We start from the raw sequence: 23,324 nt of genomic DNA, 5'->3' as shown, positions 1-23,324 counted from the left end.
TAGTGTTTTGGCCTTTAGAGGCAGTCATCTCTCAAGCACTTGGTAACTTTTCTCAAGGACCAGTTCGTGCTCACACAAAGTTCATAAGTCTGGGACCCCAGAACCCCGAGGTTCCGAAGTCAGTGAAGGTATCTTACTCCGGAACCCCCCAGGTTCTGAAGTGCTTAGATCTGAAAACTCAAAAACCCAGGTTCCAAACTCCCCAACTTCCTCACTCGGGACCTCTATGCCCCTGAGGTGTCGATTAAGGATTTCATGCCCAAAATTCATACAAGGGTGTCTTCTAGAGGCAAGTTCCAATTCATAGGGCTTCCATCTGCAGGTCCTAGAAGGCAGAGAGGTAGATCTTCATTATCACCAGTCAAGGGTGACGAGGTTGTAAATATTCCATTTCCCAGGTCTCGTTATACTCCTCCATTTACAAGACCTTTGCTATCAAGGGCTCCCACCACTCATATCAACAGACCATTGTTTCACATGGAAAGAAATCAAGTCTTTGTTACCTTCAATGGGGGGAGTCCCCTTGTTTTGACTCAATGGAATGACATACCAATGGCTGCGTTGAAGAGTATACCATACTTCACTGGTGAAACAACTACTACACCCATTGAGCACATTAAAGACATTGCAAACATCTGCTGCTTCCATAACATCACTCAGGGTGATGTTGCTATCAAACTCTTGGCCACATCCTTGGAAGGCAAAGCCTTGCAGTGGTATAGAGGGTTGTCATCTAACTCCATCCACAATTGGGATGAATTGGGGGAGAAATTGTGCAACCATTTTGAAGACAAAAGTGATCACCTATCAGTTGTGGAGCAGTTAACTATGATCAAGAGGGCACCCCACGAGTTCATGGGAGACTTCAACTTTAGATTCCATAAGACATGGAATAGGATTCCTACTCTAGTGAAGCCATCCCCAAATCATGCCTTCTTGTATTATCTTAGAGCTCTCAACAACGATATAGCTGTCATGGTACAATCGATGGGTGGAGTCTCTCTACCGGGTGCATATGACATAGCCATAAGAGCAAAAAATTGTTTAATTCAGGCTGGGAAGATAGCTCCAAGGCCTCCAATGCCTCTCTTCCTAGAAGCTCCTACTCAACAACCAACCTTGGCTCCTATTCCCATGGCACCTGCAAGTCAACCATCCACACTATTTACGTCCTCTAATGAGCTCCATGAGGTCAAGGCTCTACTACAAAGTTTTGGAAATGAGTTGGTAACACTAAAAAGGCAACAAACTCAGTATAGCAGACCTTACCAATCATAAGGTCAGAATTATCAGCAAAATAGGCCAGCCTTCCAAGGGCAAAACCAATGGAGCAATGCCAGGCCGTTGAATAGTGTGAACCCCACAAACGCAAGCAACTCAAAGGCAATAGTTCCAATACAAAATAACCTTGCCCAAGAGCAAGATTGGTGTCAACCATGTAATCAACCACACAACCAAGGTGTATGCCAAAGTGGAGGGTTTGTCAAACTTTAGTACTTCAAGATGAGCCGACCACTTCTGGCCAACAATATGACCCAAATCAGCCTAGTGTTGGTCCCCAAGCTCACTTACAAGGGGATTCTACCTTTGTCAATTGGCAGGAGGCGGAATTTTGTGGTTTGAACCAAACAAATGGTGAGTCCATGTTGCAGTATGCAAGGTCAAAGAAGAGAGCAATGGAGGCTACCTCACCTTCAACATCAGTCCAAGCTCCAACACCCAATGTAGCCATCCATGATACAAGACAAAGTACCATGCAAGGGAACAAAAGGTAGGAGGAGACCCAAGTCGTCCAAAGAGCAAAGGCAAACCTTGTAGCCTCAAAAGGGCCTTTAAAAACAGCTGGTGTCCCTTTCAACATAGTTGATCAAATGAAGAAGGCCAACGTCAACGTCACTATGTGGGAGGCCCTTTCAATCCCATCTCAAAGGGATTTTCTTAAGGAGGCACTGAAGGAAGTCAATCAGTCAGGTGAGGAGGCAGTAGTAAGAGAAAAGGCAATCTCCACCAGTTTGGTGTAACCCAAGGAGGAGGAAGCTTAAAGCAATATCAGCAAGCCTCCCCTTTTCTATCTCTCCTTAATCATATGAGACAACTTGGTCCACAACTGCATGATAGATTCGGGAGCTAGTAGCTCAGTCATGCCTAAGAAAGTAGCTGATCTCCTTGGCATAGAATAGGAACCTGTGACCAAAGGGGTGGTCCAATTAGATGGCACTTTTATTAAGACAATAGGGGTGGTACAAAATTTGAAGTTAACCTTGCATGCATGCCCTAGTTGCACTGTCTTGCAAGACATATCAATCATCGACCTCCATGCCTTCTTTGCAATTTGCCTGTGTAGAGACTTCACTGCCAAGATAGATGGGTACTTGTCTTTCGACTGGTCCCATATGCTATTTCGAACAAGGTATGGTACCAAAGTCACCATAAGGGCAGAGCCCATTGTGCAAAACCACATTGAGGCTTACACCCCTAGTCCTATAAACATGAATTGCACTTTGCATGAAGAGGGGGAGGAGTGTGTTGTCCGTGAGCCTGCTACTCTCTTGCAAGAGGTCTCTGATTGTTTGCTGGACGAATGGGCCAATTCTTTTCAGTTTGATCCATTAGCTGAGACTAAAGAGACTAGGCTTGGCATCTATTGTATCCATGAAGAGGATACTCCTATTCCTAACCTCATCAAGACGCAAGGAGATTCAAAGGGGTTATGGAACATATTTTTTGATACTTCAAGAAACAAGAATGGTGCAGGTGTCGGTGTGATGCTTGTTTCTCCTGAGCAGGAGAAATATTTATTTTCCTTTAGGCTTCAATTTGGTTGCACTAACAATGTCGTTGAGTATGAAGGCTTGATCCAAGGTCTCCAACTTGCACAAAGCAGAAAGATCAGATCTCTACAAGTATTTGGAGATAGTGAATTGGTTGATAATGACATCCAAGCCCAAAGTGTAGCAAAAAACAACCTACTTAAATCATACAAACACAGGGTTCGGGATTTGATTGAGGGATTTGAGGCCTTCGATATGGAGAGCATTCCTAGAGGTCAGTACAAGCATGCTGATAGGCTTGCAGCGATTGGTGCTCAATTTGATGTACGAGCGCATGTTGCACGAGAGAAAGAGAAACACATCAGACTTGTTGTGAGGCCTGCTGTCCCGGACAATCAAGTGAATTGGCAAGTGTTTGAAAGCGATCAACAGATCGTCAATTTCTTGCAAAATGAAGAAGAGTTTTCTACTAAAAATCAATCCAAGCTGCAAGACCAATATGGAGATCAAATCATGCAGCTGAACTCCAACAAGTTGCCTAAAGGTCTAGTTACCTTGGAAGGCATTTTCAACTCAGATGATCAATCGAAGAAGAAGATGAACCTGCCTGCAAAGAGGGGTGATTAAAAGCCAGTTGTTGTTGTTGAGGGTAGGTCCTTGAACTTGGGCAAGGTGTGTTCTTCAACCGAGCAAGAGGCCTTTGTTAAGCTCTGCCAAGAGTATGATGACATAGCTGCTTGGACCAATGAAGACTTGAAGGGTTTTGACCCTAGCTTAGCCCAGCATACCATAGAACTAAACCCAGATATAAAGCCAGTATGACAAAAACTAAGGCCAATAAACCCCAAGATTGAGTCACTAATGAGGAAGGAGTTGACCAAGCTAATAGAAGCCAATATCATCTTCCCTATCAAGCACTCCTCCTGGGTGGCCAACCTTGTCCCTATAAGGAAGAAGAATGGGGAAATCAGACTATGTGTAGACTTTAGGGACCTCAATAGAGCCTCCCTCAAGGATCACTATCCCTTTCCCTCTATGGAGTAGATTCTCCAAAAGGTCGGTGGCTCAGAAAGTTTTTCATTCTTGGATGGGTATTCAGGCTACAATCAGATCTTAGTCTGGGAATCAGACGAATACAAGACTGCATTTACTACTAAGTGGGGCATCTATGCTTATTGTAAAATGCCCTTTGGGCTAACCAATGCAGGTGCCACGTTCCAAAGAGCAATGGACATGGCCTTCAAGGTTGTATTAGCAAGGTTTGTGCTTGTATACCTTGATGGCATAACTGTTTATTCGAAGCATGCAGATGACCATCTTGGTCATCTTAGGCAAGTGTTCATGAAATGCAGGGAGTATGGTGTGTCTCTGAACCCTAGCAAGTGCATATTTGCTACTGATCAAGGAAGATTGCTAGGACACATTTTATCCAAGGAGGGTTTGACCATTGACCCAGAGCGAGTGGAGGCTATTTTTTCTCTTCCACTTCCGAGTCACAAGAAAGGATTGCAAAGTTTCCTTGGTAGGATCAACTTTGTGAGGAGGTTCATTCCCAACCTTGCTACCATGGTCAAACGCCTGACTTCCATGTTGAAGAAAAACTTGGCTTTCTATTGGATCAAGGAGGGAAGGGCCGGTTTAGAAGAGATCAAACAAGCAATTGCTCAGGCCCCTACCCTCGTCAATCCTAATTATGAAAGGGATTTTATCCTTTATACCTTTGGAGGAAAATCCAGCATTTCAGCTATCCTAACACAATTGAATGATGACAAGTTGGAGCAACCTATTGCTTTCTTTAGTGAGGGGCTAAAGGACTATGAACATAGATATAGCTATGTAGAGAAGCAAGTCCTCACTGTTGTAAGGGCATTAAAAAAGTTCAGGCACATATTGTCGAACAATAGGATCCAGCTCTTAGTTCCGCATGCAAGTGTTAAGGATTTCCTTCTAAACAAGGATATCAGTGAGAAGAGGGCTAGGTGGATAACCAAGGTCATGGAGTATGACATCAACGTCAAGATCACCAAACTTGTAAGAGGCAGTGGCCTATGTGAACAGCTTGTCTCATCTTCTGAGACTACTTCAGAGGTCACCCTTTTATTATAGGAAGATCAACCAACTGACAACAACACTCAATTCAGTTGGGTAGGTGACATGACCACCTTCTTAATGGAAGGTAGATACCCCCAAGGTCTGGATCGGACCAAAAGAAGGCATTTCAGGTTGCATTCCTTTCCCTATGTCTTAGTGAATGGAACTCTTTTTCAAAAAGACTCCAATGGAGTCTTACTAAGATGTATCGAGCAAAACCAAGTCAGCAGATTGTTAGAGGAATTTCATGATGGCTTTTCAGGGGGCCACTTCTCTGCAAAGACTATGGCTATCAAAATAATGAGGGTTGGTTATTACTAGCCATCCTTACTCAGTGACTCACATAGATGGGTGAGGAATTGCAAGAAATGTGCTCTCTTCTCTGGGAAGGAAAGACTAGATGCCCTACCTCTTCATACCATCCAAGCAGATCAACTGTTCGCCCAATGGGGTTTAGACTTCATTGGCATGATAAACCCACCTTCTAGTGCTGGCCATAAGTGGATCTTGGCCGCAACATATTACTTCACTAGGTGGACGGAGGCAGTCGCATTAAGGGATGCCACTGAGGCCTCAGTGTTGGAATTCCTTGAGATATTTGTGACAAGATTCAGTGTCCCCTCCACCATCATATCAGACAATGCCTGGGCATTTGTTGGTACCCAAATCAGTTCTTGGGCAGTTAAGCATGGTGTATACTTGAAGATATCATCCAACTATTAACCTCAAGGTAACGACTTAGCTGAATTTTCCAACAAGAACCTCATCAAGATAATTAAAAGGATAATTGAAGACAATCAGAGGGCATGACACACTAAGTTGAGGACAGCCTTATGGGCTGACAGGATCACACCCAAGAGGGCGATTGGTAACTCCCCTTTCATGCTAGTATATGGGAAGGAAGCAAGACTTCCAACTTCCCTGGAGTTACCCTCTCTTGAACTAGCACATCAGCTGGAATTAATAGAGAATGATGCCATGACAGTAAGACTAGCTGAGCTGATGGAGCTGGAAGATTTTAGAAGTAAGGCTATGTATACACTTGAGACTCATCAAGGGCAGGTCAAGAAGGTTTTTGACAAAAAGTATACGAAAAGGGTCTTCAAAGAGGGAGATCTAGTTCTCAAGTGGGATGCAGACAAAGCCAAAGCTGGGCGACACTCCAAGTTTGATGCTATCTGGAGTGGCCCATATGTCATTACTAGTTGCAAGGAGGCTAATGCATTTCATCTCTCCAAGCTTGATGGTGAAGTTCTTCCAATCCCAGTGAATGGGGTTCATCTCAAGCCTTGCTTCTAAAGAGGGTTGTGATGACTATGTAAATATTAGACTAGAGGTTGTTTTGCTTTTGTAAGCGCTTATGCGCATGCCGCATTCTCCTTAAGAGGGGTGTATGCTCTAGTTTTTAGTTTTCCTCCAACTGATGGCACACACATGTTTGGGTCTTCCATGACTCAGTGCCCAATAGATGGTTAAGGCTTTTGGACTTCATGCTTAGCAGGCAAGCATCTCGCAAAAATCGCCAAAAATATTGTCATTTTATGACTCCCTTGGTCCATCAGTGAGAACCGATCAAAGATATGTTCCATGGACGAACGTTGCCTAGTTGATCAGGGAGAAAAGCAGTGAAATCATGGTTTGAAGTGTTTCCTTGTCGGAAGTTCCTTGGCCCTCTCTTTCTCTTCTCTGGAACTCCGGAACCCCAACGTTCCAAGTTTTTTTTGCCTTAGCCTCTTTCTTTCTTGCTCCAGAACTCCAAGATTCTGAAGTTCCCTTCCTTCCCTTAGCTTTTCTTATGTTCTCTTCCCCTGGAACACCGAAACCCCCAGGTTCCAAAGTTCCTTGTTCTCGTTCCCCGAAACTCCGGAACCCCCAAGTTCTAAAGTTCCTAGTTCCTCAACCCCATAACTCCAGAACCCCAAGGTTCCGAAGTTCCTTGTTCTTCTACCGCGGAACTTCGGAACCCCCAGGTTCCCAAATTCCTTGTCCTTCTAGCCCGGAACCCCGAGGTTCCCAATTTCCTTGTTCTTCGACTATAGTGATCCCAGTCCTCGAAGTTCCCCAATTACGGTGACACCGGTCTCCGAAGTTCCCCTTCTCTCTTTAACCCTTTACCTCTCTATCCTGGAACTCCGGAACCTCGAGGTTCTGAAGTTCCTTTGAGCAGTTCCCCGGAAATCCAGAACCCCAAGGTTCCGAAGTTCCTTCCCCTTTTGCCTTCTCTCCCTAGTTCCTTCGGAACTCCGGAACCCCGAGGTTCCTTGCTCCTCCCTTGTCTTCCTCACTTCGAGAGCCCGGTCTCTGAAGTCTTCCAAGCCTACTTTTGATTTGCAACACTTCCGGATGGCGTGATCAACACTCAAGGCTTTAAATGCTCCGATAGTTTTGGTGACTTATGCACTATTTTTTTGTGGAGCCACAAGGGTGCATTTAATGTTTTGGGCAGGATTTCCATCAACGGAGGTACGAGGCCATGCTAGGTGACTTATTTAATGTCTGACTTTGGAAGGTCAGTCAATCTATCTTCCTCAGGATTGCCTTTGGAGGTATGGCTAGCTTGCTTGTATGTACAAGTCAAGTGCATGCACTTCCCTGCTCTTCCAGACTAACATGCAGGGGTCATGATCACCATTGTAACCCATTTTTCTATATAAGGCTGTTAAGCCTCGTTGTAAAGGGCTCTCTCCCTGCTGCTTGGAGTTTTCTTATGCTCTCCTCTTCTTTGGAAGATTTGTAATCTTTGCATTTCTGCAAGTGTAAGATTGACATTTGGCCTTATGATTAATTGAAGAACGCTATTCTTGCCTTCTTTCAACCTATGTATGTTGTGTATGCTTTCTTACCTTCATCATAGGTGCATGTTGTGGCTCTTTCTCTTCATATATGTTGCGTTAACTGGTTTTCTCAGTGTGACTTGTGGGAATCCTTCTCCCCCCTTGGCATTCAGTGGATTCTAACCTTCATCTATGCATTGGGGTTACTTATACAACTGAAAGATGTGCATCTTCAGGGTGTTCAGTTAATTACTTGTGTCATTTAGGTAGGGAGAGAAACAATCTCTTCTTGGTGCATCACCTCCCTTTGTTTCAAGCAATTTCTCTCTTCTCTTTTCCTCTGCAAGTTGCTAGGGTAGGCTTGGGAATTAGCTTTGAAGTGTTGAGTTGGTTCAACACCTGTACCTAGATAGAGAAGGAAGCCAACCTTCTCCAGAGATTCAACCCCCTTGGGCAAGGTCCCAAACTTTGGGGTTGTTTCCATGTTTCACAAGGTTGCTGAGTTGATAGCTCAACAAGGGTGCAAGCTTTTGTGATAACAGGATGTTTGGACATATCTCTAACCAATACAGGATGAGACCAAATCAGATGAACTTCAGACCTATGTAGAATAATTTTGTTTGTCGTGCATGCAACAAAATTGGTCATATTGCAAAGTACTGCAGAAGCAAGAACAATGTTCCGGTAGACAAAAACAAATCATATGAGAAGGGAAAAGTGATGATAGAAGAGATCAGAGACAAACATGAGAAGATGTGGGTTAGAAAAGATGAATCTAAAGCATAAAATGGATGTGCACCCGAATCCAGTGTAGGATCTTCATTCCGTAACTAGGGCTTTATGCTTTAGGGGGAACTTTTCATACAGATTCTAAGAACCCCCTCTTCGTTAGTCTACAATCGATTATGTAAGATTGAAAAAGGCTTAGATCAAATATGCAGATGTTATCCGGAAGTTTCAGAAAGGATTTGATGCTTCGGTATGCGACTTCATGAAACTCATGATAACCGGTTGCATTTATTACAATGGAAAATTAGGTTTTCGAAGGACAAAAGTGCATTTCAAAGTTTCATTTGTCACAATACAACCAAGAGAATAGTGCAGAGAAGAAGAGAAAAGAAAATTGGCGATTTCAACAGCGATTTGAGTGATTCCAAAGTGAATTTAGCACCCGGTTGCAAATGAAGGTATTTATCTGTTGAGGCTTTCAGTTTTTACAAACCCTAGCATTTGAAATGACTTTAGCTTCGAGTGTTTCCACCCCTTTGGTGGTTGAGATCAAGGATAGTGTCAAACTTGTTTTCAAGAAACACTCTTTCAATTTGGTTGAGGATGATTCAAAAGGTGCATTTTCATCGGTGCCCTATAGTGTTCTCCACAATGAAGATATTAGGGCTTACATACACTGTGATCTCGAGGATCTTGGAAATGCGGGCGTGCTGGACCTGTACAACAAACATTTGGCTGACAGTTTGGGAAATCTCAAACCCAAATACAAGAAGCTTCAAGACAAGGGTTTCTTGCAGTTCATTCACTTTCTGTTGTTTGACGAAGCAGAGTGGATCCAGTACATTCTTAGCCATGTTCATGATGAGTTTATATGGCTTGAAAGGCCACACAAGATCACCAAGCAAGTGATTTGTGTCGTGATAGGCCTACCGGAAACCGATGAGGTGCCCAGCCTGAGGAAAGTATCGAATGACACGGTGATAGCCACCATTCACTCCAAATTTGATAGCAAGGGAAATGACATTTTGGAGAATGATGTGAAATTTTGCATCAATGGTGGTCGGTTACAAGGTTTACCAATCAAGCAGGTATAATTCTATCTCCGGTACTGCCATTTACTCTGCATACCAGATGCGCAAGGATGATAAGAGGTATGACCTGTGTTTAGCCCTCCTAAATGAGTTGTTGAGCAATTTGAAGAAGATCAACCACGATAAAAACCATACTTTCAAATATTGTACTCTTCTTATTTGCTTGACTCTATGCTTTTTGAATGAGATACGCGGTATAAAAGGAAAGGTCCAATGGGCCTATGACAGACCGGTGGCCATGCAGATCAAAGAGGGATTATGGGGAGTTGGAGATGCAACAATGATAATATTTTCTCTTTGGGGATACTTTAAATCTTTCCAAGCAGCAATGAAAAGCAAAAAGAGGATCCCTAAGAAAATTGCGGAGAAGTATGAGCAAACCATATGCTTCATAATCTATAAAGATCAATGTCTGATGGAAGCAGTAGAGCCCAGAATAGTGTGGATTATGCCCATGGGGTATGAAGTTGACTATTGAGTAGCTCACTACAATTGAAAAGATGAGAGAATGTGAGTTTTCTAAGAATCATGTAATGTTGATAATGATATGACTTCATTGAAAATAAAGTATTTCTCTTATTTTGAAGAGGTCAAAAATTTGAAAATAGAAAGGGATGTAGTAGGGAATAGTTTTTGATTATGTGAAAAACAGGTTTTGAAGGGGCCCATAAACCCTTTACATCAAATTAGAAAAGAGATAAAACATGAAAGGTCCAGCTAGAAAACACATAACAACAAACAGAGACAACTAGCAAAAAAAAAAAGCCAGTGAGAGATCCAAGAGTAACAAAAGGACAACACAACTACACCCAAGGGAAAGCCAAAAGCACAAGCCAACACAACTAAGAAAAATTCTTAAGAAGCTCCATAACTTCTTTCTCTAGTTGAGCCATAGAGGCAACAACACTCTTGAAATCATCAAGTTTCTTAGCTTGCGGACGGGTTGTTTTACTAGGTCCAGTAGCCACTCCTTGAAGGGTCAAGTCCTTATCCTTGGGAATATCAATCGTATTCTTTTCCAACTAGAATTATTCCAATTTATTAATTAGCACTCTGAAATTATCAACAAAAGCTTTCAGAATTTTGTGACTTTGTTCTCCAATCTTCTTCAGGGTTTCCTCATGACTCTAAACCCTCTTTTCCAGCTTATTAAACCTAGCCTCCAGAGCCTTGAATTGGGATCCATAAGCTTGAGTGATAGCCTCTGCATTGCTGATGACTCTAGTTAATTCCTTCAGATATTCAGGCAAAGAGCTGAGGTTACCTGTCTCGACAGCTTCCAGAATGTCCACTTTCTTAGAAGAGTCCGCCTATTTAGACTTCAGACTTTCAATCTCTGAGTAGATCCATTTTATAACCTTATAAAGCTTCATCACCCCATTCTTTACAATGTGAAGCATAGCTATGGGAGAATCACTACTATCTTTTTTGAATTATAAAAAACCAACATTATTTTCCAGGGTTTCCACATCAACAATTTTGACTCTGTCTTTAGGAGGCAGAGTCTCACCTTTTGCCACATTCTTTCCCTCTTTCTCAACACCACAAGTCCGTCGATTAGGATCCAAAGGAGGGGGAGGGGCCATTGAGATACCAACCTCCTTCTCTGGGCTGATTACAGTGATATCAAGACTGCACTTAGTTTTCTTCTTAGGCGGTGGGGTAGCATTTTCACTTTCAGTTTCCATACCATTATCATCCTCATCATCTTCTTCAAACCAACTGTCCTCCTCCTGTGCCATTTTCCTATTTCCCTTACCCCTTTTGCCGGAAGTCTTTCTGCTAGATCCAGAAGCAATATCTTTATCCTTCCCCTTTCCGGTTTCCTTAGTGGAGGTATCCGTGTGAAAATCACCTTCCAACTCCGTATCAGACCCCTCATCATCATCGTCATCAGAAGTCTCAGACTCTTCTTCTGAGGCAAAAAAATCAGTGATGGAATGCTGAACAAAAGTGGCCTTAATATGATTATATAAAAGAAACATTAACCCTTCATGCATAGGCGGATTGCTATCCGGGTTAGACCTAAAATCTTTTAAACTAGTGTTCAAGGAACAAAACAGTTAGAAAGGAATTGACACCATATCCTTATGGTGGAAGTGATTCAAGAGAACAAAATGATAACCATAAACTCGAGAGTATCTACCATCAAGAGTAATATATTGCATCACCACAAACAAAACCTATCTCCATAAGATTTTAATCACCTTTGGCGAATAATAGGTCTTGCTGGATTTCACCAATTTTGCTTTTTCAGAGTCTTTCTTCGGGAATTGCTTGATGGCCGTCTCTGTGAGCTTTGTATCCCTGTAGAATTTTTTGCCCGACATTGGCATCTCAGTAACTTCAGCAATCATACCTTCATTAATTTCCGTCGTCCTCCCACCTATGGTAATTCTGCCCTCCTTCCAATTCTTTTTGAATAGCCTGGTAACAGTGGGGTTTTTACCCAGAATTTGCTCCATATATCTTGTCATTTTCGTAGCTTCCAGGATAGCCCATGCTTTCAGTTTCTTCTTCCATTGATCATAGGTAAGTGGTTCAATCCTCTTCTTGTTGCCTCCCATTGTATCCACAACAAAATTTCTAACACCCTTCACAATGCAAAACAAAACAAAAACAGGGGCCAAAATATAGAGAATAGAAACCCTCAAAAAAGAAATGGACACCCAGAAAGCATGCAAGGTCTTGTCCGCATTTAACACCAGCTCGTCCTTCAAGCGCTACTCTTTTCGATTCATTATAGCAACTTTCATTGATAAGTACGTTGTTATCATCACTTATCGCTCCCTCTTTTCCATGCACTCTGTCATGCATGAGGATGGCATGGGCATCATTAGGAACATCCAACTCACCTCTCCAGCAGATCATTTGATCAGCACGAACAACCATGTTGGCAGCCGAGTCAGCCATGGTATTGGTTTCTCTATAATTATGTGAAATAACACACCGCTCAAAGGAGTTAATTGTCTCCTTGGTAGAAGATATAATATTTTTTATAGTCCAAGATGGGGGGGAGAGACCCTTAAGACATCTTATGATATTATTAATAACCCAAGATTTTGTCTAGGGCAATAGCTTGGTAAGCTGCCATGGCTTCGGCTAAGTGGTTGGTCTAATCTGAGATCCCATGGGGAGTGCCACCACCGCAATACAATAACGAGCTTCATTTCTTATAACTCCCCAACACCTAGCCGGCCCCAGTTTCCCTTGGCTGCCTCATCGAAATTAATTTTGATCCAACTAGTCGGAGGAAAAGACCATTTGTTGCTACCTCTTTTATCCTTCTTGTCATTCATTTCTAAAGAGGCAGAAACATTCCAATTATTGAACAAATCCAACTCATCCTTGTTCCTGAAAATAAGAGATTTACCATCAGCTTTTAGATTTTCCAAAATGGCTTGCTTGATTTTAGTAAAAGCCATTTCTGGAGAGTAGGAGTCCCTAAAGATTCTGTTGTTCCGCTCTTTCCAAATTCCCCAAACCACATGAGGAAGAATAAAATCTCATAATTGCTTGATACAATTATTTAAGGAGAGGCATCTCCAACCAACGAAGCACTCTTGAATAGAAGCAGGAAAGACCCAGTTCAGATTCCAGAAATGCAAGACTTGCGACCAAATAGAGTAGGAAAAGGAACAGTGGAGAGAGATGTGGTTGACATTCTCTTCCTCATATAAACAAAGGTAACACCTATTAGGGAGATGAAAGCCTCTTTTGTAGAGATTATCAGCGGTGAGAATTTTGTTCTACAGAAAAATCCAAAAGAAGATATTGATCTTGGGGATAAGGCCACGAATCCAGGCTTTAGACTAACAGGGGGGAGCTCATGAGAATGGGACAACAAAAGAACAGTAGAAGCAACTGAGAATCTGCCAGAAGAAGTTCCTGCCCAAATAATCCTATCCTCATGCTTTGGGTCTAACAACATAGAATTAAGCAACAACATCAAAGGGTTGAGGATTGGGTCTATGGAATTCAGATTCACCCATTGGTTATTCTTCCGATAGTCAGCCACCTTAGATCCAAATCCGCCCTTGCAAGCATGGGTAAAAGGAGAAAAACTATCCATGCTGGAAAGAGGGGTCTCCAATAGCTAAGTATCCTCCCAGAAATTTCCTTTTCTGCCATTACTAATAGCCCATCTTTTACCAATCCTTGTCGCACATTTAGATTGAGCATCATTATTGCAAATCACAGATCCAAAAGAGGCTTCAAAGGAAGTAAGAAACTCATCAAGAGAGGATTGAGAATTGCATAGGTATTTAGCTTTCCAGATTGAATTCCATTCACCAATTTCCATGGACGTCCTCCAGATTTTCTTGGTGAGGAGAGGTCTATTAAGGGTTTTAATGCTTCTCAGACCAAGGCCACCCATTTTTTAGGTCTGCAGACTTTATCCCAGGCAATCAGAGATCGTTTTCGTCTCAACCCTTGACCAAAGAAAAGACTTTTGAATATTTTCAATGGCATCAACAAACTTGCTCGGGGTTCTAAATAAGCTAAGGCATACACAGGTAAAATCTGGAGGGAGGATTTTAATAATTGGATCTTCCCAGCTTGGCTAAGAAGGGCTCCTTTCCAACTGGCAAGCTTTTTGTAGAACCTATCTACCAGACTGCTCCAAAACGAATCAGGAGGTTTTCTACATAAAGGGAGACCCAAGTAGATAGAAGGGAAGAAACTGATCTGGCATTGCAGGATTTTGGCAATTCTCCTTTGCCTGTCTTTAGGAGTGTTGAGGAAGAAGAGGGAGCTTTTCATCCAGTTTATCAGCTGTCCCGAAGCTTGGCAATAGTGATTCAAAGCCGATTTTAGAGATCTATCTTCCTTGATAGTCCAAGATCCTAGCATAATCATTGTCATCAACAAATTGTTGATGGGAGAAGACCTTGTCAGCCGACGATGGCCTGACACCTTTCAGATGATCTTCAGAAACAAGCTTGCTGATGTATCTACCCAAACTTTCAACCAAAAGAGCAAATAAAATAGGGGATATAGGATCCCCTTGTCTGAGGCCCCTTGAAGACTTGAAGAAGGGGATAGGAGAACCATTAACAATAACAGAGAGAGAGGGGGAAGTAATCAGTTGGGAAATTAGCTGAAGCACTCTCTCACCAAACCCAAAAGCTTTAAGGATTCTGAGAAGAAAATTCCAGTCCACCTGATCATAGGCCTTTGATAGATCAAATTTCATTAGAAATCCCTAATTTTTTTAAACTTCCAATGAATGAATGTTCTCATGGATAGTGATGATGGAGTGAAGAATCTACCTTCCAGGAATAAAACCATTCTATTGAAGAGAAATAATATCAAGAAGGGGGGACAACAGTCTTAAGGTGAGAACCTTGGAAATAATCTTATAAAAGGAGTTGCAAAGGCTAACAGGTCTAGAAAGATTCATAGCATCAACACCCGGGACCTTAGGGATGAGAACAAGAAAAGTAGCATTGATCTCCTTAAGAATCTGCTTAGAGCCAAAAAATTCTTTTACTCCCTTGACAATATCTTCACCAATAATATGCCAAAAATACTTAAAGAAGAACATCAGGAAACCATCTGGTCCGGGGGCTTTATTGCCTTCAAAGGAGAAGACCACCTTCTTAATCTCAACTTCAGAGGGGATAGAAGAGAGGAATTTATTCTGGTCATTCCCAATGAAATTTGGGATCGTATCAAGGAGTAAAGCTTGGGCAGCTTTATCCAGATTTCAGTCAGCAGATAAGAGAGAAGAGAAATAAGATCCAGCTTCCTTCCTTATTTCCTCTTCCTCTAAAGACAGGGTCCTCTATATAGACATTTTTGAAATTCTATTAGTCGCTTTGTGTTTCGTGGCAGTCATATGGAAGAATCCAATATTTTTATCTCCTTCCTTAAGCCAAAGAGAACGGGAGCATTGCTTCCAAAATTCCTCCTCTTTTCTAATATTGTCATGATATTTAGATAGGATCTCATTCTCAGAGGTGATGGAGACCTCATGATACCCATTAGCTTGGATTTTATCCTGAATGTCTTTGAGATCTAGCTGAATCGCAGATTTGGAGGCAAAGATATCACCAAAGACTTCCTTATTCCATTTCTTAACCATGTCCTTAACATGCCTCGACTTTTTTGCCATCCGGAACATGGCAGAGACATCCATTGAGATATTCCACCATTTCATAACTGCCTCATCAAGGAGCAATTGTAATGGTTTAACCAGTCATTGGAGATAAGGGCTTTGTCAAGTCTCACCTAAATAAGATCAGAGCCAATGCTTCTGTTAGTCCAACTGAAATTAGCACCCTAAAGATCCACATCATGTAGCGCCTGACTATCATTGAAGTTCATCAGATCCATTCTACTCTCAAGCTGAGAAGGAATCCCCCCAAATTTCTCACTCTCCTTGAGAGGCGTGTTGAAGTGTCCCATAGCCACCTATCCTTTAGTATTGAGTTGAGCTCTGATAGATTCTAACTTTTTCTAGCATTTGCTTCTCCCTTGTCTAGTATTCAAGGCATAGATATTAGATAGAAGCCAAGTAGTAACATTTTTAATATGGTGAAATCTAACAAACACCATATTATTATCTAACCAAACAAGATTCCCCTGAACATGATGGAGGTTCTAAAAGAGAATTGTCCCACCAAAGGCACCGTCTGAGCTATCCCCCATGACCCCACAATTCTTAAACACTTTGATTTTTTCCACTTTATCCTTAGACATTTTAGTTTCTTGAATCAAAACAATATCAGGTTTATGATGCTTAACAAGGTTCCTAAGAACCTCCTGTTTATGTAGACCATTAAGTATGCGAATGTTCCATGAAATAATCTTCATATTTATTTGAGAGAGCATACCTCATGGATGGTCAGCTGGGTACCGTCCGCAATATTCTTATTGGCTTCCAATTCCCTCACTTACGTCGCTAATCTCCTTCCTGGCGTTGATAGGAATGAGCCCACATCATGGTATGTTGTTCGGTAGAGGCAACACTTTTGTCGGTTCCTGTAGCCTCTGTTGTATCCTTCGGTGTTTCCTTGCTTGGAGTTTCAATGGCAATTGTCTCGATGCTTGATGGTACTTGGGAAGGTTGCTCGCCAGTGGCCTGAGAGGTAGATTCAACTGGTTTATCCTTTTGATCCTCTGTACCTTGATCTGTGTCCTGAAGTTTCTCGGCAGAAACTTCTTGGGTGATCGGAGGATAAGACTTAATCTGTTCCACAACTGATTCACTTGATATCAGTTTGGCATAGGAACTCCCTTCTATCATTTCTCCATCCTGTGCTCCAGTGTCCATTACATCCTTATTTGATTGAATAGTGGAAGCAGGATCTTGCTCGGTGATGTCAACTATTTCAACTTCACCTTTTGGTTCTTCAGCTTGAATCCTGAATATTTTCTTCCATTTTTCTTTAGTTTCGTTTTCAACTTCAAGATATAGGCCATTCATCATTTTCAAGGCCCTTTGTTTGACTTGAAAATTTGTTTGATAGTTTTTCAAATGATCTCTTATGTCAGCTACCGACATATCTAGAAAGAGATGAACCAAAACTCTTTCTCTTATTTGCTTCTCCGAGTCCATAGCATATTTCCATCTATTATCAATGTGAGAGTATAATGCTTTTGGAAGAAAATCAACCACTTCCAATGGAACTACTTGAAACTTGAGAAGTACACAAATTACTGTCTCTTCTATTTGCCTCTTCTCTTCATCTGTGCTTGTATCATATTTTACATATCTAAACGACCCAAATCCACCATATTGCTTTAATTTTGCACAAAAATTGTCAACACTATGTACATCTTCCTTTGTGCTTTTAACAACCTGAAATTTATTTACATCTTCTGACTCTGTGTCACTTTCCTCTTTATCCAAAATTAGTCTTCTGGTCTTCTTTCTATAAGTTTTTGTAACCTTAGGCATTTCTACATTCTTCTACTTCTTACTGGGTGACGCAGCAGATGATCTAGTGTTCGGTCGCTTTGCTAGCATGGTTGGTGATACCTTGGTTGTATCCTGTTTCTTTCTTTTCAAAACTTTGCCCTTTGGGAACTCAGTGCTCAGAGTAATTGCTGCTTCTTGAGCTTCAGATTCTTCCTTGATCGAAAGTTGATCACTCTTCCTTCTTGATGTCTTAGTAGGTGTGGAGGTAGAACCTTCTCCAAACTTCTCAGTTAAATCCTTGATCATTTTGGTGGCTTTTCTAGCAGCCTTTGGTACTACAATGCACATTTTTACTTTTTCTTTCACCTCTTCATAGGTGCCATATCTGATCTCGATAGCATGCCTTGGAAGTGTTAAAAAGGCATCTATCTGCTGTTGAGCAATGTCAAAATCTATCTCATAACCCATAGGCGGTAATGATTGAGTCCTGGGTTCTACTGCATTGACATAACAGTAGTCGATATCCACTTCAAAACATATAGTATCCTTGTACTTTTCCACTAGCTGAGGTGGAATCCTGTACCTGCTATGCATCTTTTCCTGGAATCTATTGAAGTAATCATCCATTATCATATTGAAATTATCACCTAGCTGATTGATGAAATCATTTATTTGATGGGTGATAGGCCGGTGTAATTCCCAAACAATGTTACTGACTAAAGGAAAGAATTTATGAAAATAGAACATACACTAAGAGTGACCCAAACTTTAGTGTGTTTGCAATATTATTCTTCTCCGGTTTCCTTATTGTATGGAGATTTTTAGAAAGATTCTTCAATAACACTTCACATAAATCAATTTGTATACCCTTTTTAACAATTTTATAAGCCAGATCTACAGCTCCACACGGTACACAGTTTTCTCTTGCAGACTAGAAGAAACAATAACCAATAACTCTAATAGCAAAATTTAGTTCTCCATCAGTCACATTGTTCAACTTAAGACCTCTGCTATCAGACTCAACACCTGTTAATGTTATCAAATCCTTCTGTGAAATCATCTTTTGTGCTCGGGCATGGTCGAATATAGGGTATCTGGTTATCATGTGAATAATCTCCTTGGTGATCTTGAAAGGTTGATCCTCTAACCACATAAAATCGTCATGCACACGGCTCAAGACAAATTTGACCCATTGGGGTTTGAAGACTCGAGGATAGGTTAGGGCTTTGGTCAATCCCTTAACTTTGATATGCTCAAACTTGCTATCTAGGTTTCCATCGGTGCACATTTTGTCATACATATCCTTAATCTCAGTATGACCTAGCTCTTCAACTCGGCACTTGGTATAAAATCTAACATCTTCGATCAACAGAACCCTATCCGGAATAAGAGAGAATGCAATTTTCTCATCGGGTTCGGATGCTACTTTGGGAGGTAAGGTGTATTTCAGTGTAGGCTGCTCAATGGTGTTTACTACAACGGGTTTCTGTACCTTGGGAGCCATTTCCAACTTGAAATTCTACTTACGAAATAGCTTAGGGTTTCAAATAACCAGAAAACACTTCCAACTTAGTAAATACTTCGCAAATATTTACAACTTGACTTTGATCGGTTAACTGCTGAAAATGCGTTTTAGATTATGCTAAATACCTTGAATTTGCTCTTGGAAATGTTTGATTGCCTTTTGATTCGCTCTGCTCTGCACTTGGAAAATTGCTAAGTGAAAAATGACCGCGTAAAATACTTTAAGTACCTCTTTTTGACCTTATCAGGTTTCATGCGGTAAGGTAAAAAGGCATTAAATGCACTAGGTTCCACTATACCGACTATCTCCCTTATAGACTTTTACCGACTTGACAAGTTTAATACAATTTGCCGACTTCTCTAGTAATCCAAAAGACTAGATAAAATTTCAAACTTGCTATTGCATCTTAGCTATGCAGATTTTGGAATTATGTACATGATTATATAGGAACTGTTAAGATCTTACTTTGTGAGAATGCAGTCCCTCCATACCTTTATTGATTAATTCGAAGTAGATGCACCTAACTCAGTAGGTAAGGTGCTTCTTTCATTAGTTGACACATTTTCCTTCTTTTCCCAAAATTTCTGTAATTTGCTTCTTATCTCCTCAGTATCTCCTCTAAGTTGATCTCTGCAGTCTTTAGCCAAGTGTCCACCTTTGTGACAATGAAAACATGCCATTCCAGGATTTCTCAATGATCTCTGGTTGTTCATTCCAAACCTTATCATACAGTTTGCACTTATATGTTTGTATCTTCCACAACATTCACACCATATTCTTGTATTGTAATCCCATGGTACTGAAGTATATTGTCGATTGAGATCTGTGTGAGTTTGGTAACTTGTAGTGTTTGCTCGGTGTGGAGTCCACATATAGTTTTTCTGCTTAAACCAACATTTATCGGTATTGTGTCCATATCTATTGCAATTTTTGTAAAACCCCCTGAATTTTGCCTTCTGATAATTGTTAACAGACTTTGTCCTACATTGCTTAGAATTGTGAGACACCCACACAGATTCTAGTAAAGGTTAGTCTTTTTCTAGCAGTTGTTGTTGGATCAATGTATAGGAGTTCACCAAAAGCCTTGGCTAATCCATTAAAGACATCTTGAACCCAGAATTCCAGGGGAAGGCCTGAAAGTCTTTGCTTTATTTTCTCATATAGATGATCCATTAACATTTGAAGAGGCTATGAGTAGTGAGACCTGGACAAAATCCATGGATGAAGATATTATAATAAGAGTAAAGTGGATTTCTAAGACTAAACAAGATGCTGATGGAGAAGTGCAAAAGCATAAAGCAAAGCTAGTTGCAAGGGGCTTCATACAACAACCCGGAATAAATCTCAATAAAAAATTTGCTCTTGTTGTATGATTGGACACAGTTAGGATTGTATTGGCTATTGCTGCTCACAACAAGTGGTCTGTGCACCAAATGAATGTAAAGTCGGCATTTCTAAATGGTTATCTAGAGGAGGAAGTGTAGCTGTGAGATACTGGGTCATGAAAGCAAGGTATATAGATTGATGAAGGCACTTTATGGATTAAATCAAGCTACTAGAGTTTGATAGAGTCGTATTGACTCTTATCTCATTCAAAATGGCTTCCAGAGAAGCAGTTGTGAGCCAACCTTCTACATCAAAGTCAACAAGCGAAGTAACATTGTAATTGTTTGCTTGTATGTAGATGATCTAATCTTTATCGGTGATCTCAATATAGATGGTTTCAAAACAATGATGAAGAGTGAATTTGACATGATAGATTTGGAGCGTACGGAATATTTTTTGAGTATCGAAATCCATCAATCTAATGCTGGAATTTTTATTTCACAATCTAAGTATGCTGGTGATGTCTTGAAAAGATTTAATATGTTGAATTGTAAGACAGCCCCAACACCTGCTATGACAAATTTGAAATTAGGTAAAGAGGATGATGGATCCAGTGTTGATCCTACATTGTTTAAGAGCTTAGTTGAGAGTTTAATGTATTCGATGGGCACAACACCTGACATTATGTATGGCGTAAGTTCGATTTCAAGATTAATGGAGTCTCCAAAAGACTCTCATTGGCAAGCCAGTAAAAGAATATTGAGGTATGTGAGCGGTACAAAGGACTTTGGCATATTGTATTCCACTTCAGTTGATTCCAGTCTTATTGGCTACACGGATAGTAATTGTGGGGTAGCATAGATGATAGGTAAAACACTTTTGGATATACTTTTCACTTTGGTGCAGGTGTTGTGTCATCGGCTTCAAAAGAACAGCCCATTGTGACTCTTTCTTCAACTAAAGCTGAGTATGTGGCAGCCACTGGTGCGGCTTGTCAAGCTATTTGGATGTGAACGATGTTAGAACACTTAATTCATGACAACAGCTCACCAATTGCATTGCCCAAAAAATATGTTCTTCATAAGAGAACTAAGCATATTATACCAAGTATCATTCTATTAAAGAGCTTGTCAACAACAAAGAAATTTGCCTAGATTTTTGTGAGTCTGAAGATGACTTTGCTGACATATTTACAAAGCCATTGGCAAAGGAGACATTTCAGTATTTACGGAACTGTTTAAGAGTTTTTGATCAGTCAAGTGTATACAGCTCTGGAGAAGTTTGATGCAAATTTTTGATGATCCCCAGCAGTTCATAATTAAGGGGGAACATTGGAAATAAGTGTTTTTTTTTTTTAATTTTTATAACGGACTCTTTTCACCGTCTGTACTAGCTGGGCAACTTATTCTGCATCACCATATGCAATCTGATTTAGTCGTCTTATCTACACCCGACTGTCACTGCATACAATCTGATCTTCACCAAACTTGCCGTGCACTAGAAGCTTAAGAACTGGCCTTCTGTAACCATAAAACAGGGGCTATTGTAATCATTTCAATATTATTATTAGAACAGCTAAGAGATCTCTGCAGAGCTCTGTATCTGTGTTGTTTTTTGTAATCTGCATTTAGATTTATAACAGTTTTATCATTGTTGTAGCAATCTTCTCAGTTTTATTCTCTGTTTCTATTTCTTGCATTGTTTAATCTCCTTCAGACCCTAGATTTCACACATATAAATTGTAACCTGTCGATGAATAAATCAATTAAATAATTTGCAGTTCTGTTCTACTCAATTTTCTTCTCTATTCTCTTTTTTCAATTGTTACTTGGTTTTGACATCTGACCTTAACAATTGCTATAATTCTAGATCACATTTCAAGTTTGATTGATTTTTTCGTCATGTTTTGCATATTACATCAGAATTGTGCTATACACTGCATAAACAAAACTGCTGTAAATTCCTTACTGGTCACAATTGTAATGAATTTTTTTGGTAATGGCTGGTGATTTCAATTGTCAAGCAGGCAAAATCACTTACGCTGGAAAACGCTAACCTGTTTAAAAAGGTAATGGACTTGTAAGCATATCCGAATTACCATCGTAATGCTTCGTTTGCTTTTTACCACAATGAAGTTCTAAACATGATACAGGTTGAGGAGGGAAGGTGCAGGGCCTGCCACCTTAACATTGACATTATGGAAGGAGTGGACAATAATTGGGAAACGGATGCTGCAACTCAACAAATTCTACATCAGCCTAATCTTAATCTCACGTAATTTTCATGATGATAATTTATGCTTATTGATTATAATTTTTAATAAAGTGATTGTGTGTGCAGCCTGTCATGAATTCAATGGGACTCTATGGTCCGAAATAAAAGAAAAAATTTAATGACGAGATTTTTTGTGCAGCCTGTCCTGAATTCAAGGGGACTTTATTGTCCAAGAGATTATCTGCAACTTATTTAGGGCACTGTGAAGCTCCAATAGTATTCAAACAGATTATATATTAAGAAATCTAGGTATTCCATTATTGTTCCTAGACACGAACCTCTCACTAATTTGTTTGCTATCTATGCTATAATTTGAGCTTGAGGTTTCATTTTTTAGCATAATTTTCTCATTGAAAATAAATTTCAAATTGAAAAAGTATACAAGAGCAAAATTTACAGCGCATTATGGTTATCTTTTATGATACCCATACCTTTACGATCAGAATCTATACTTCCTAACAAACTAATTGATCGGAATATCCTTAAATTATTTTTCACTGTTACAAGTTTTCATCAGGTGGCATCGCTGTTGGTAATGAAAAAGTAAAAAATAAAAAACAAACTGATTGTCATATCTCCCGAATGATAATCCAAAAACATTAGATTCAATATATGCTTAGCAAAAGCTTGTTATATGATGTGCAAAGAGGAAAGCGGGAATAATTATGGAAATTTTTCTGTACGGGTTATTTTTCAAATGCTTTCTTTTCATGTTGAAAAAATATTGTATTCATCAATTATTATTTCAAAATAACAAATATGCAACTAGTTTATCTAAATTTCATCATAAATTGCAGAAAAAGTGGTCTGATATGCGTTATTTTCAATTACTCTCTGCAAATGCATTTATTATTGTTTTCAACTCTTCTTCTGTTA

The 23,324-nt window shown here is 40.3% G+C and overlaps 1 protein-coding gene across 5 annotated transcripts in view; it reads left to right on the top strand.

Annotated features, from left to right (window-relative positions):
* Positions 1-23,081, top strand: part of LOC131032863 (truncated transcription factor CAULIFLOWER D) — a 164,260-nt gene extending 141,179 nt beyond the window's left edge. For 4 of the 5 annotated variants that reach the window (XM_057963957.2, XM_057963980.2, XM_057963972.2 and 1 more), the window contains 3 exons: positions 22,201-22,242; positions 22,327-22,448; positions 22,588-23,081. In XM_057963957.2, coding sequence (XP_057819940.1) covers positions 22,201-22,242; positions 22,327-22,448; positions 22,588-22,597 — 174 coding nt within the window. In that variant the 3' untranslated portion in view covers positions 22,598-23,081. Of the gene's footprint in view, positions 1-22,200; positions 22,243-22,326 lie in introns of all 5 variants that reach the window. The other variant, XM_057963965.2, reaches the window with a different exon arrangement.
* The last annotated feature ends 243 nt before the right edge of the window (positions 23,082-23,324 follow it).

The sequence above is a fragment of the Cryptomeria japonica genome, chromosome 3 (genome assembly GCF_030272615.1).
Source record: "Cryptomeria japonica chromosome 3, Sugi_1.0, whole genome shotgun sequence".
NCBI lineage: Eukaryota > Viridiplantae > Streptophyta > Pinopsida > Cupressales > Cupressaceae > Cryptomeria > Cryptomeria japonica.
Note: the sequence above shows the minus strand (reverse complement) of the source record. Positions and strands in the feature narration are given on the sequence as shown.